The following is a 13,799-nucleotide window of genomic DNA, read 5'->3' as shown; positions in this document are numbered from 1 at the left end:
GACATCGATTCTCATTCCGGGCCTGCAGACTGCCTGCCACGGGAGGGTGTGTGTGTGTGTGTGTGTGTGTGTGTGTGTGTGTGTGTGTGTGTGTGAGAGAGAGAGAGAGGGCAATAGAGAGAGAGAAATTGAGGAAATAAAATGTGTGTGTACGCATGTTTCCGTGTGTGTGTGTATGTTTGTCTGCTATTACATGCATGTTTGTGGTATTTGTCCTCATCGGCCAACACATCCGTGTTTCCCCAGTCGGTCTGTGTTCTCCAGGGTGTGTAAACAGCTGTGTTTAGAATAGATCTGTCCTCCACAACGTCTCATTATTATACGAGCTCAACTCACCTGAGAGAACAATCGATACTCACCCATTGATTCTGCTTAGTTTTTATATCCGCCTATAAATGACCGTCCCATTAATAATCCCAGCCAAATGTACATAATCTCCCACTAAGGGAAAGGGATTAACAGCCATGACAGCCAAGGCTACAGAGCGATAACCATTTTACTATACAGTACAGAGTGTGTGACAGGGGCTGTGTGGGTGTGATGGTTTAGAATATGAGTAAGTATTTGTGTGTGTGTGTGTGTGTGTGTGTGTGTGTGTGTGTGTGTGTGTGTGTGTGTGTGTGTGTGTGTGTGTGTGTGTGTGCGCGTGTTTCTCACCAGGGCAGGGTGGGGGGTTTGGCCAGTAGTCCCTGTAGGAAGTCCCACTCCACGCTCACACACTTTCCCTCGCTGATGAACGGCATGGTCGCCATCCTCCAATCACACGCAGCCGCCACCTCTAACGGAGGCTGCGATTGGCCGAGGCTGTGACAGGCTCAGACCCCCTGCAGGAGTGAGGAAGCGAGAGAGAGAGAGAGAGAGAGAGAGAGAGAGAGAGAGAGAGAGAGAGAGAGAGAGAGAGAGAGAAAGAAAGAGCGAGAGGAGGAATTATGGTTAGTTAGGTATGCATGTCTCTATAAAAGCTTTGAAGAACGTCCAGTGCTAAAAAAAGCCATTCAGTACAGAAGTCTCACACCGGTTAGCAAAGACAGGGCAAAGCAGAGACAGTAGAAGATCCCCCCCTGCCTCCCCCACACACTCACCCTCTGGCTCCCAGTTCTACCAGCGATGCCAGTTGGCTGGCCTCCCTCTCCCCTCCCCCTCTCTGCCTCTGTGCTCTGGTGACCTTTAAAAGGTCAACGTGGCCTGCAGCAGCATGGTGTCCTGCCCTGCGGCCAGGGGTGCCCTCTCTACCGCTGGGTCAACAGTACCAGGGAACCAGGCTGGGCTGGGTAGAATAGAGTCAGGCTGGTGTAGGGAGCTGGGATATGTAGAACCAGACCGGGCCGGGCCAAGCCATCACGTTACGTTGAGATTTCAATAAAATGACTTTCTATTTAATCTTGGTAATCCAGAACTATAATTTAGCATCATTTGGTGAGATGTTTACTTAGTCGGTCTACATGAGAACACTTTCTAGTGCATTTAACATGACTGTGACCACACATGCTGTACCTTCCAATTCCCAACCCGGCATCACATCACTGTAGAATCTCTGTAGCCGACACACCATCCCTGAGCCGTGTGTAACAATGACATTTTACATCACCCTCCCCAACCTTGCTAGCTGAGTACATCGCATTGTGTGCTGGGGAAATAAAAATCACACAATGCATCTTCCACTCATCTCTCACACACACACACACACACACACACACACACACACACACACACACACACACACACACACACACACACACACACACACACACACACACACACACACACACACACACACACACACACACACACACACACACACAGCCCCTCTGTCCCGTACCTGTATGTTTATCTCTTAATTGACCCTATCTGTCCTTATCTAATCTGTGTCTCTATCGACCGGGCGTCTCTATCTCTATAGACAGAAGGCCGGCAGCACATCAGCGGCGGCGTGGGCTGTAATGGACGGGGCCTCAGCGCTAATTATTCAATCAGCTTCATAACCTTGTCGCAGGTTGGGAGGCTACTAATGCACTCCCCCCCCAAACGGACCTCGCCAAACGCTCTCTTATGTCAACCGTGTCATCTGTGGAGGGTTATTGAAAACAACAAAAGATTATTCAGATATAAAACATACTGTGATGAGGCTCTTACAGTAGCCTTGCCAAAACAGCATGACTTTGGTATACAGAACCTAAAAGTATTATGGTGTGTGCGTACGTACGTGTGTATCCAAGCACCTGTGTGTGGGACATGTGAGTGCATGTGCTTCCATCTGTGTGTGTATCTCTGTGTGATCCCCTCATGCTGTGGTTGCCCTGCTCTCTGCTCTGCGGCTGGCTCTCGTGTAGACAGCACAGGGCTGGGAGGGAGGGCGTTCGCCGTTCAGAGCCTCTCCGTCGGGTTGGTCGGTCGGTGAGTTAGTTCGTTTGGCCGCTCCGCTGTCTGTTTTCAGCGGGGGACGTTTAATTAGAGCCTCCAGCTGTCAGAGGTTCGTTAGAGCGCTCCGACCCTCCCCACGGAGCTCTGACTGGGGGAGTCGGGCAAATGAACACATTTAAGGCAAACAGCACGCAGACAATTGCCTGCTGGAATGCCACTGGCTCCCCAGGCTGCAGGGAAATGGCTGTTGTATGCCTCACATTTCTCCCCTAGAGCCCCACAGATGACCTGGCCAAGGCTGGGGGGAGCTGGGTCTAAATACCAGCTAAGACCCCCACCCACCTAACTGTACACCTCAGGGACACAGTCAGCCCTGGTAATGTCAGTTGGAATAGAATAGAATAGGATAGAATAAAATAGAATGGAAGTGAACGGAATGGAATGCGCTCGTTAAAAAATACAAAATAAATGAGTGCCCGCAATAGCCGAGTAACATTGGCTGGTGCAGCGATACAGTTAGGCCGTCTGCTTTGACACTGGGAAAGACAACAGCCGCACCCCTCTCCTTATCTTCCCGTTTCCCCTCTTTCTACTCCTCCTACCACGATGAAATACTGTCTGTTTTAAAATGTTTACTATACGGTATGACTGGTCCCTCAACCACCTGACAGGACAGCTGGTTCCCCATCTCACAGAAGGAGAGAGAGAGAGCGAGGGACCGTAGAGGTGTGAAAACACCCAAACCATACAGAGGCAAAAACTCATCCATATCAATTATGTAGACTAGCGCAATATTTCACTTGTAGAATGTGAAATGTTTTCTTTCAGTGGGGGATATTATCACATAGGTGAATAGACCTTGATGAGTGGCTGGAGTGTCCATAAAGAGGTAGCTCAGTATTCTGGTCTTCCATGGGTAGATGTTTCTCTATTTACTTTTTACTCAACTACTGATCAATCCACTGCTACACTGGATCGTTGGACATTATGATTTCTCTCCCTCTCTCGCCTCTCTCTCTCTCTCTCTCTCTGTCTATACTTTTCTCTTGCTCTCTCTGTCTCTCTAAGGTTCGGTATTCCGGTCCTCAGCCGGCAAGCCACCTCCACATCGAAGCGCCGGCTGCGTCTGACCTTGACTCATTCCTGGACCAAGGTTCTCTCCAACTCTCAAGGGCTTAAGCACTTCCCTCTGCCCACTGCACCCCTCCCTGTCCTCCCCAACCCCCAACCAGGTCATTAATTATCTAATGGAATCAATACGCTGTTAGATTAGACCAGAGTGACCCTGCCCACCCCCAGGTATCGTCACGGCAATGAGGAGGGAAGGAGGGATGGAACGGAACGAAGAGAGCGGCCACGAGGGAACCAGAGCAGTTTGGGTTAACCATTCATTCCTAAAACAGGCCCTACCTACAGCTGAATGACCACAGAACCAAGAGGTCTACTGTAGAACCTTCCAGAGAGAAGGATGAATGGAGAGGAGAGGGGTGGATAGATGGAGAGTGATGGAGAGATAAAGAGAGAGAAGGATCGGTGAAGAGAACGAGAGAAGGGAGATAGAGAAAGGGGTGGATAGAGAGAGCAAAACGAGGAGAGGGAAGTTTGCTCATGTTTACCTCTACTAATCGATAGCTCTCTCCCTCCTCTTATTTCATAGGGCCTCAGTAGGCTTTCTTTGATGTCCTAGTCCTCACGGACACGCTGCAACAGAAAATCCATGCTTTTCAATGATGATGATCCACCGTGGGGCTGGAGCTCTGAGATAGCATGGTAATACTGTACGTGAACACTGTCGATACACCACAGACCAACTTTAACAGTCCTAGATGAAAGTAGTAGCCCTGACAGCTGGTAGATTAATATCAGAGAGGGGAATAAGCAGGGAAATAAGATTTATTATGAATACAATTGCATTAGAGTTATATAGATATACAGAAGTATTGGTAAAGGCTTTAGAAATCTAACGATATAAAGTTGAAGCAAAACTTCTGAGTCAGAACTGTGACAAATTCACCAAAGATCTCCTAAACCGTCCGAAAGGAAAAGAGAAAGGACTTAAAGATAGAGAGAGAGAGATGCATAATGTTGCTGAACCTGATCATTTTTTTTTTTTATCTGGGAACAGTTTAGAAGAAAGACACTAAATCCACTTCCCTCGGGCAGGGAGAACATCACCACTGACCTTTAAATAACCACATGCCATAGCCCAGCACACAGTGTAATGCGCGGGTTGACTCATAACCCCGCAGGGCGGGTTTAGGGTCATGAAATATTGTGTGGGTGAAGGGCGGGTGGTTGGCGAGCGGGTTGAATGAAGAGAAAAAAAGGCATAAAATATCCATAAATGTATAATTATTGTGCAATTCATGTCTATAGACTACATTGAAGTTTTTCGTTCATTATTTTTATCTGGCATTAGTGCATAAGCCTAAGCTTTACGGCCTAACTGTATGTGTACGCCAGATACACACCATTCACCAAATGCTTTTGGGAACTTGGGGAGAAAAAGTTACACGGGAACTGTTCAGAGAATTTTCTATATTGGCGGGTTGGAGGTCGGGTTGGGGTCGGGCCTCAGATTTTCACTTTATTACAAATAGTCGGACGGTTGCAGATGGGTTATTCGCACATGCGGGTGGGTTCGGGTGAACAAACAGCTGAACCGTGCATCACTAGCACACAGGGTCACACACACACAAGTGCTGACACATTAACATAGAAATACATTTAAATAGAAATACATGTATACAAATATCAGAGAGTTCAGTCCAGTATCAGTGGCTTACAAGGGTTGCACAAGTTGTGTAGGTGACTTCCAGTGCAGAATGGATTTCAGTGCACCTGCCCTGTACTTGGTTTAGCACATGTATGTCTATTCACGTTGTCTGTTCTTTCTTGGCAGATGTACTGGTCTGTATTTCTGTGGGGGCAGTATGTAAGAGTGAGCAAGAATATTTACGTAATTTTTCAGTATGTATATACTGTATCCTTGTCCTTTATGTACAGTACAATATTTTAAAGAGAGTGTGTTTGAATATCCTCAGTGTACATTTATACTGAACAAAAATGCAAACACAACATGTAAAGTGTTGGTCCCATGTTTCATGAGCTGAAAAAGCTGATTTCTCTCAAAGTTTGTGGACAAATTTGTTTACACCCCTGTTAGTGAGCATTATCCTTTGCCAAGATAATCCATGACAGGTGTGGCATATCAAGAAGCTGGTTAAACAACATGATCATTACACAGGTGCACCTTGTGCTGGGGACAATAAAAGGCCACTCTAAAATGTGCAGTTTTGTTACACAAAACAATGCCACAGATGTCTCGTTTTGAGGGAGTGTGCAATTGACATGCTGACTACAGGAATGTCCACCAGATTTGTGCCAGAGAATTTAATGTTAATTTCTCTACCATTAGCCTCGTTTTAGAGAATTTAGCAGTATGTCCAACTGGCCTCACAACCGCAGACCAGTACCTCCACAACTGGCTTCTTCACCTGCGGAATCATCTGAAACCAGCCACCTAGACAGACGATGAAACTTAGAAGTATTTATGTTTGTACTAAAGACCTTTTGTGGAGAAAAGCTCATTCTGATTGGCTGAACCTGGCTCCCCAGTGGGTGGGCCTATGCCCTCCCAGGGCCACCGATGGCTGCGCTCCTGCCCAGTCATGGGAAATCCATAGATTAGGCCCTAATTCATTTGTTTCAAATGACTGATTTCCTGATATGATCTGTAACTCAGTAAAATAGTTGAAATTGTTGCATGTAGCTTTTATATATTTTTTCAATATACAGGTAAATACTATTCGTATTGAGTGATTCCTCACAAAACCCAGAAAAAAAATACCATGATTTGGGGGATTTTTACTTAGTGTAATCCATAGAATGGTCCTTTGGAGGATGGATTGTTGACGTGTATTAGAAATGTGTATTTAAAAGCATAATTGAGAAATAATTGATCATAGTTTATGACATTTTGGCCTTACCCAGGCCTCCTTTAAGACTCCATAGTGTTTATTCTGTAGGTGCTGCAAATATGAGTAGTATTTTCATTTCAATAAATATTTTTTTTTAGAGTCATTTACAAATATTGAAAAATATAAACATGAATATTTCAATATATTGTTGAACATAATATACTCTATGGGCATATCAAAGTTCGAGAATGGGATCTCTGCTAGTTTTAAAGTTATGGCCCATTTTAGAGAGAGAAATTGGCATAGTAGGCAATGTAACCAATCACAGCACTCCTTTTACTTGTATCATTGAATATCCTGCAAATCACCAGCAGAGGGCGGCCATTTTGAATCCATTTTCACATTCACTCTGTTGGTAATGCTTACAAAAGGTATATTCGTAAATTCACTCTGGAGTGCCAGAGTGCGTTCAGAGTGTGCTCTGGGTATTTGTAATTTCAGAGCTTTGTCAGATTGCCTGTTTGTAAATTGGACGTTCTGGCCGGGGAGTAAGGTTGATCCGAGCGTTCCCAACCTCCCAACGCCAGTCAAGCACCCAAGCTAACTGGCTAAAGTTGCTAGCTACTTCCAGACACAAATGAGAGAACACCTCACTCTGACCATTTTACTCGCCATAGCAGAGCTGGTTAGGCTGTTTTCACGTTGCCTAGAGCGTTGGTGACTGCGACTGTGCTCCTGGGAGAAAAAAATATACAAATCTGCCCTCGTTTACTGACACCGGTCATATTCAACAGGTGTTGCGCGTTCGTAAATTCATCAGTTATTCTGCGCTCTGGCACACTCAGACGAGAGTGCTGTGAAATCGGAGTAGATAGCCAGAGTGAATTTACGAACGCACCCAAATTGGATCAGAACTCAAAGTAGCAGAGATCCCACTCTGGAACTTTGATATGTTCGTAGAGTATATTTTGTTCAACAAATATATAAAAACATTTGCCAATTTTTATTTTTTTATGCTATGTTTATATCTTTAAATATTCATAAACGAATGTAAAAAAAAAAAAGTATTGGAAATCAAAATACTACTCATACAACAGAGCAAGCAGTCAAGCTTCATATTACTCCAATGTTGCTTTGTAGCCTCTACAGATGAAACATTATGGAGTCTTACAGGAGGCCTGGGTAAGGCCAAAATGTCATAAATATGTCAACTTTGATCAATTATTTCTCAATTATGCTTTTAGGTACAAATGTCAAATATATGTCAACAATCTTTCCTCCAAAGAACTATTCTATGGATTACATTTAGTGAAAATCCCTCAAAATCGTGGTCTTTTTTTGTCTGGGTTTCGTGAGGAATCACTCTATTAGTATATAAATACCGGAACCAAATGTTTGTAAATATAGCTTGATTTTCAGCCAAATGGTGACAGATTCTCATGCAAATAATTCAAAAATCTGCAAAAAACAATATGCTCATATTCCCACCAGAGATGTGTTTCCATCAAATTGACTTGTTGTGGATAAAAGGCTATGCGTGATGACAAAGTACACATAAAAATAACTTGTACGGTTAAATTCCCATGTACTGAAAAAAACAAAACAACAAGTGAAATGTGTTTCCATCACATTTTCAACTCTACTGATGGTTTTGTCACAAACAAAATGGTTATATAGTGCAGATGTGTCCACTCTGTTCTTGGCACGTGTGCAGGTATAGTTTACTACACAATGAGGTTATTATGGACAAAATGGCAGCCAAGCACAGATCATCATGTCACCAGAATAAGACCCTCGATATTTATTGGAAGGGAGCGTCAAGCTCATCACCGTGCACTTTCACCACCCTGTGAAGTTCATCGTAACTTATTTCATCTGTAGCTTAATAAACTGCAGCTTTCCCCAGTCCTAGCGGAAGCCTGGGAGAACCACACAACATATCGTTGCGTGACTCCAAGTTTACTTCGATGATACTTACATCAATATTAGCACATAAAGGCGTTTCCACCGCCGTTTCACGGATAATTCATTTTACAGATCCCACCTTGTCTAGCGCATTTCATTTTGTCGACATTTGAAAATATTTGTGTGTATGACGACACGCGTGTGTACATGTACATTTACATTTACGTCATTTAGCAGACGCTCTTATCCAGAGCGACTTACAAATTGGTGCATTCACCTTATGGAACAACCACTTTACAATAGTACATCTATATCTACGTACATCTATGTACAGTCAGAAAAAAAGGTGCTATCTAGAATCTAAAAGGGTGAAGGCTGTCCCCATAGGAGAACCCTTTGAAGAAACCTTTTTGGTTCCAGGTAGAATCTTTTTGGTTCTAGGTAGAACCATTTTGGGTTTCATTTAGAACCCTTTCCACCGAGGGTTCTCCATGGAACCCAAAAGGGTTCTACCTTTAACCAAAAAGGGTTCTAGCTGTAACCAAAATGGCTCTCCTATGGGGACAGCCAAATAACTCTTTTGAAACCCTGTACAGTGTACAGGTAACTGCCAAAATAAAGGAAACGCCAGCATAAAGTGTCTTAATAGGGCGTTGGACCACCACGAACCAGAACAGCTTCAATGCGCCTTGGCATAGATTCTACAAGTGTCTGGAGCTCTATTGGAGGGATGCGACACCATTCTTCCACAAGAAATTCCCATAATTTGGTGTTTTCTTGATGGTGGCAGAAAACGCAAGTCTCAAGCGCCGTTCCAGAATCTCCTATAAGTGTTCAATAAGGTTGAGATCAGGTGACTGAGACGGCCATGCTATATGGTTTACAACGCTTTCACGCTCATTAAACCGACCGCTCATGCCCTGTGGATGGGGGGCATTGTCATCCTATGGGGACATAGCCATGGTAGCCAAAATAATGACCTGCCCAGCATTTTTATACATGATCCTAAGCGTGATGGGATGTTAATTGTTTAACTAACTCAGGAACCACACCTGTGTGGAAGCACCTGCTTTCAATGAGTTTTGTATCCCCCATTTACACCAGTGTTTCTATGATTTTGGCAATTACCTGTATGTATGCATGTTTGCATCCGTGTGTGTGTGTGCGTGAATGTGTGTATCTATGTGTGTATGTGTGTGCATGCGTCCGTCCGGTGTGTGTATGTATGTGTGTGTGTCTGCGTCCGTGTGTGTGTGTGTAAATCTTCGGGCCGCTGGCTCCCTGCAGGACAGTGTGTGAATGACAGCATGGGTTATGTAAGGAGCCACAGCGGGACAGAGTGGACAGCCTGACCGGAGATCAGGTCAGCAGAGTGTGACACTAAACACATCTCACTGACACTGAGCTGACACCCTCTGTCACTGACGCAGCCAATCGCACACTTCTCTCGCTCGTTGTGTGTGTGTGTGTGTGTGTGTGTGTGTGTGTGTGTGTGTGTGTGTCAACAGTCAGACATCTCTGTGTGTGAGTGTCTGTCTGTCCTCTTTGACGGTGAATCAACAGTCAGACAAACGAGAACGTCTACCCGTCTGTCTACATGTTTATCTATTCTTGGCCCTGAAGAAAGTCTTCAGAAAAGGCCATTTCAATGACTATCTGATGGTCTTCAAACATGTCTTTCCACATCCACAACTACTGACGCCATCCCAATGTCAACCTGTCAGATCTAGAATGGTTCCTGACATCTCCGACCCTCTACGTGACTGTTGCCTCTCAGACCCCCGTTCACTGCAATAAGGTTAGTCCACTGACATGTCATTCAACAGAGCAAAATACATCACGGCCCGGTTGCCCAGGACGATCCCTTCACCCGAGCGTCTCTCCATATCGTGGAAAAATGTAAAAGTCATTTTGCGAGCTCGACTGCGTATTCTCGCTAGTACAGAAAAGGACACGGTCCAGAATGTCAAATCCCCAAAACAGACAGAGATAGAAACAAATCAAAAAAAGACAAGTTCTGGTTTGAACACGGTCCGCGGTCAACAAGGACTAACGTTAGCTATTACTGATTGACGGACACAATGCGCATCTTCTCCTTTCAGAGCCTATAGGAACGAGTGACCTTAGAAATAGCCAGCGTCTGTGAGACCAATCATGTCTGGAGCGGTTTTCAAATATTTTTGGTGATACAGACACAACCACCACAGCCTGAAAACATCTTCTGAAATCAACACTTTTAGTGTGGTCTATGAAGTGGTTGTGTATTATTGGGTGGAGGGATTTCTCATCACAGCTGCAGTGACTGAGCAGGTGGAGCTCTATAGATGGTGGTGGTGGTAGGATCATGTGCTGTTATACCTCACAACACACTCACACAGCACAGAAACATTCAATTACCGTCAACAAACAACACACTCCATGAAGGCGGACCAGGACACACCTGGGTAAAAACACTGGTCCCTGTGTTTGTTTGTGCACACACACACACTTGCTTGTTAACGTCTTTCCTAAGTCACTCTTCCGTCCTCCCTTTTATATAGTTGTGCTGCGTCTCTACAAACACACAGCTAACAGAGCCTTCGATGAACAACATAGTCAAGCATAACATACCTGATGATCCCCGTTCTGTTGATTGGTGTCATTATATAAAAACATTGGTGATATTTACTATTTTATCACTAGGCACCAGATTACACAGGCATTTTGTAACAGTCATTTACCCAATTATGGCCACCTGCTGTTAGTGCCCTAAAGCACTACAATCATCCGTCCAGCCAACTGGGCTTTTCTCTCGTTCCTTTACAGCAGCTCACTAATACTATTCTGAACGAGCTACAGAGGACAGGAAATAAACATATTTGTATAGAAAAAAACGATAATGGCTTAATGATAATAATTATAATAATAGATGTTGACCGTTCAGCGCGCTGGCAGAAATAAACAACTTAGGAAGCAAGTACTTTTCTTATGTCTGTTATGGAAACAACTTTTATCCAGTTTACTTTAGAGAGTGAGGGTAAATACACAGACAATACATCCAGTCCCGAACAGACAAAAGAAACTAAGCAGATATTTACACATATATTTATATCCAATGTGTTTTCATTCTCCATGACCAAAAATATCACATATCCATCCAGTTCTAAATCTAAAATACACTATTTCACATTTCTTGTAACTATATTGTTTTCCTGTCCAAGGTAAACTGAACTAACGATACACACTGATATTTCCACAGACGCTATTAATCCAGTTCAAAGATGAATATTTACCCGTAAATGGCGTGTTGTTACGGCTCAGACACTTTTCTAAGAGCAGAGGACTATCATGTGTCAGTACGTATGACATCTCCCAAACTTTGCTTAGAAATGAGGAGAGTAGACGACATGCAAAAAGGGAGACTTCCCCTAAAACGCTCTGAAACAAGTAACTTTGTCATTATTCAATAAACGTGACATCTTAAATACACTCTCAAACTGACATAACCATCTAAGTACATAACACTCACATAACTGTTGGAATGTCATCCAGTTTCTACATCAAATCAACTTCATCAAACAGTGGAAGTGTGTGTGTGTGTGTGTGTGTGTGTGTGTGTGTGTGTGTGTGTGTGTGTGTGTGTACACTGACCAGAACTTGTTCCAGGATGGCCTCACCTGATGGGCATTTCCAGCGTTGACTCCCCTACTCTGAGTGGACGTACTTTTTCCTCTTCGTCCTCTATCCTTCAGACTCCTGTGCCCCCCAAAACGGCCCGGCTGGGGTCCCCTGCTCCCAAACGCACTGGGGGTGGGCTGGCTGGGCTGAGAGGCTGGACCGACTGGAGGCAATCCCCTCACACTCACAAAAGACCTGGACACGCAGGCAGGCGGACCCACCGCGGAATCTGTTGCAAGTGTGTGTGTGTGTGTGTGTGTGTGTGTGTGAGTACGCAAGTGGTGCTAGCTGGTGGAGAAGAGAGGCTATGCTGGCTCAGGATCACTTCACTAACACTCTGCTCCCTCTGCCACTTCTTAGAGATGGACTAGGATTAGGAGACAGCCAGCGTGAGATTCTCTCTCCCTCGCTCTCTTGCCGGCATGCTCCCTCTTGCTCTCACTCCTCCTCTCCCTCTCTCTCTCTCCGTCTCTCTCTCTCTCTCTCTCTCTCTCTCTCTCTCTCTCTCTCTCTCTCTCACTCACTCACTCACTCTCTTTGCTGAGCTTCTTTCTTTTAATTTCCTCTTGGGAAAGCTGCGCACACCGGTTGTCTCTCTCTTCACCCTCTCTCGCTTTCTCTTCCCCTCAGTCGCTAGTAAATATAAAAGGCATGGTTGTACAGCTCTTGCCTCGGTCTCCCTCGCTTTTCCTCTCTCTCTCTCTCTCTCTCTCTCTCTATCGCTCTCACTCACTGTCTCTTGCTTTCGTTTACCCCCTCCTCCCACAGCCCCTCACTTTCTTTCTCTGTCAAAGCTGCCTTTCAAATGCTGATTAGCAGGGAGAGTAAAAGACAAGCAAAAGAGAGGGAGAGAGAGGGGGAGAGAGAGAAAGAGGGAGGGAGGGAGAGAAGGAAGTAAGGAAGGAAGAAAGGAAGGTAGGGCATGTGTAACTGAAGCAAATGGGAGATTCCATCACATACAAACACATTGTAAACTGTTTCCCTGGTGTTATACAAAGTCTATCCAACAAACACGTCCACATTACGCACCCAAGTGAGCATCTGCAAAACAATCACACAGAGGGTGCACGTGAACAATCATTTACACACACACACACATGCACGCACAAACACACACATATGCGCACACACACACAAGCATGTGCATACATGAGCAAATAATCACATTCAGAGACTCACTCAAGTACTCTCCCGCCAACCTCCCTCCCTTCCTCCACCCTCGGTCCCCCCTTCCCCCCCTTCCCTCTGTTCGTTCCCCTTGCCCTCAAACACTACTCAGAATATTGATACATCCCCCTCCTTTTTTTCTCTCCATCTCTCTCCCTCCATCACTCACTTTCTCCACTGAATACTGATAGGCTGTCTACTCCGTGGTCTGGGTCTCAAATCTCCCCCTCTCTCTCTCTCTTCCCCGCTCTCTCTCCCTCTCTCCCTCCATCTCTCGCTCTCCCCCCTCTCTCACTGCACTCACCAAAAAAAAGAAAAGCAGCTACATAAAGGGGAAATAGCTGAAGTTAATGCATTGAGGTGGACATAAAATCAGATAAGTACCATTTTAGATTATGTCAAGCTAAAAATGAGCTTAACATTGTGCGACGGAAAGGGACAGAAGGGAGAAGAAAAGTGCTACTTTGGTAGCGGGCGACGGAAACGAGCTGACTCGTAGCAACAAAAAGAGAGGCGTGTGAAAAGTTCAGGCAAATGAAGACGCATTCAGTGTTTTGGTCTCCCTGGCTCATTGATGTGAAGGCAGCCACGACCGTGAATGAAAGAGTGAGAGAGAGGGGCCAGTAAAGTCCTCAAACACCCCCAGTGGACCCCCACCCCTCAGCAGTTTAAACAGCCGACAGCCCAGCCACTAGAACAAAAACAACACTGAGCACGGGAGTAAAAAGTTCCCCCACTCAAAAGAAGAAGCCCAAAGCGAGAGAAGGGCCTTTTGGGGGTTGTGTTTGT

The 13,799-nt window shown here is 45.0% G+C and overlaps 1 protein-coding gene across 5 annotated transcripts in view; it reads right to left on the bottom strand.

The window, feature by feature from the left end:
• npas1 (neuronal PAS domain protein 1) overlaps positions 1 to 13,799 on the bottom strand; it is a 58,144-nt gene that overhangs the window by 24,828 nt on the left and 19,517 nt on the right. For 2 of the 5 annotated variants that reach the window (XM_045703543.1, XM_045703547.1), the window contains exon 4: positions 658 to 824. In XM_045703543.1, coding sequence (XP_045559499.1) covers positions 658 to 752 — 95 coding nt within the window. In that variant the 5' untranslated portion in view covers positions 753 to 824. Of the gene's footprint in view, positions 1 to 657; positions 825 to 1,082; positions 1,663 to 3,977; positions 5,463 to 11,842; positions 13,049 to 13,799 lie in introns of those variants that run through there. The other 3 variants (XM_045703544.1, XM_045703545.1, XM_045703546.1) reach the window with 3 other exon arrangements.

Source organism: Salmo salar, chromosome ssa20 (assembly GCF_905237065.1).
Source record: "Salmo salar chromosome ssa20, Ssal_v3.1, whole genome shotgun sequence".
Taxonomy (NCBI): domain Eukaryota; kingdom Metazoa; phylum Chordata; class Actinopteri; order Salmoniformes; family Salmonidae; genus Salmo; species Salmo salar.
The sequence above is the reverse complement of the archived record's forward strand: the minus strand, read 5'-3'. Positions and strand labels throughout refer to the sequence as shown.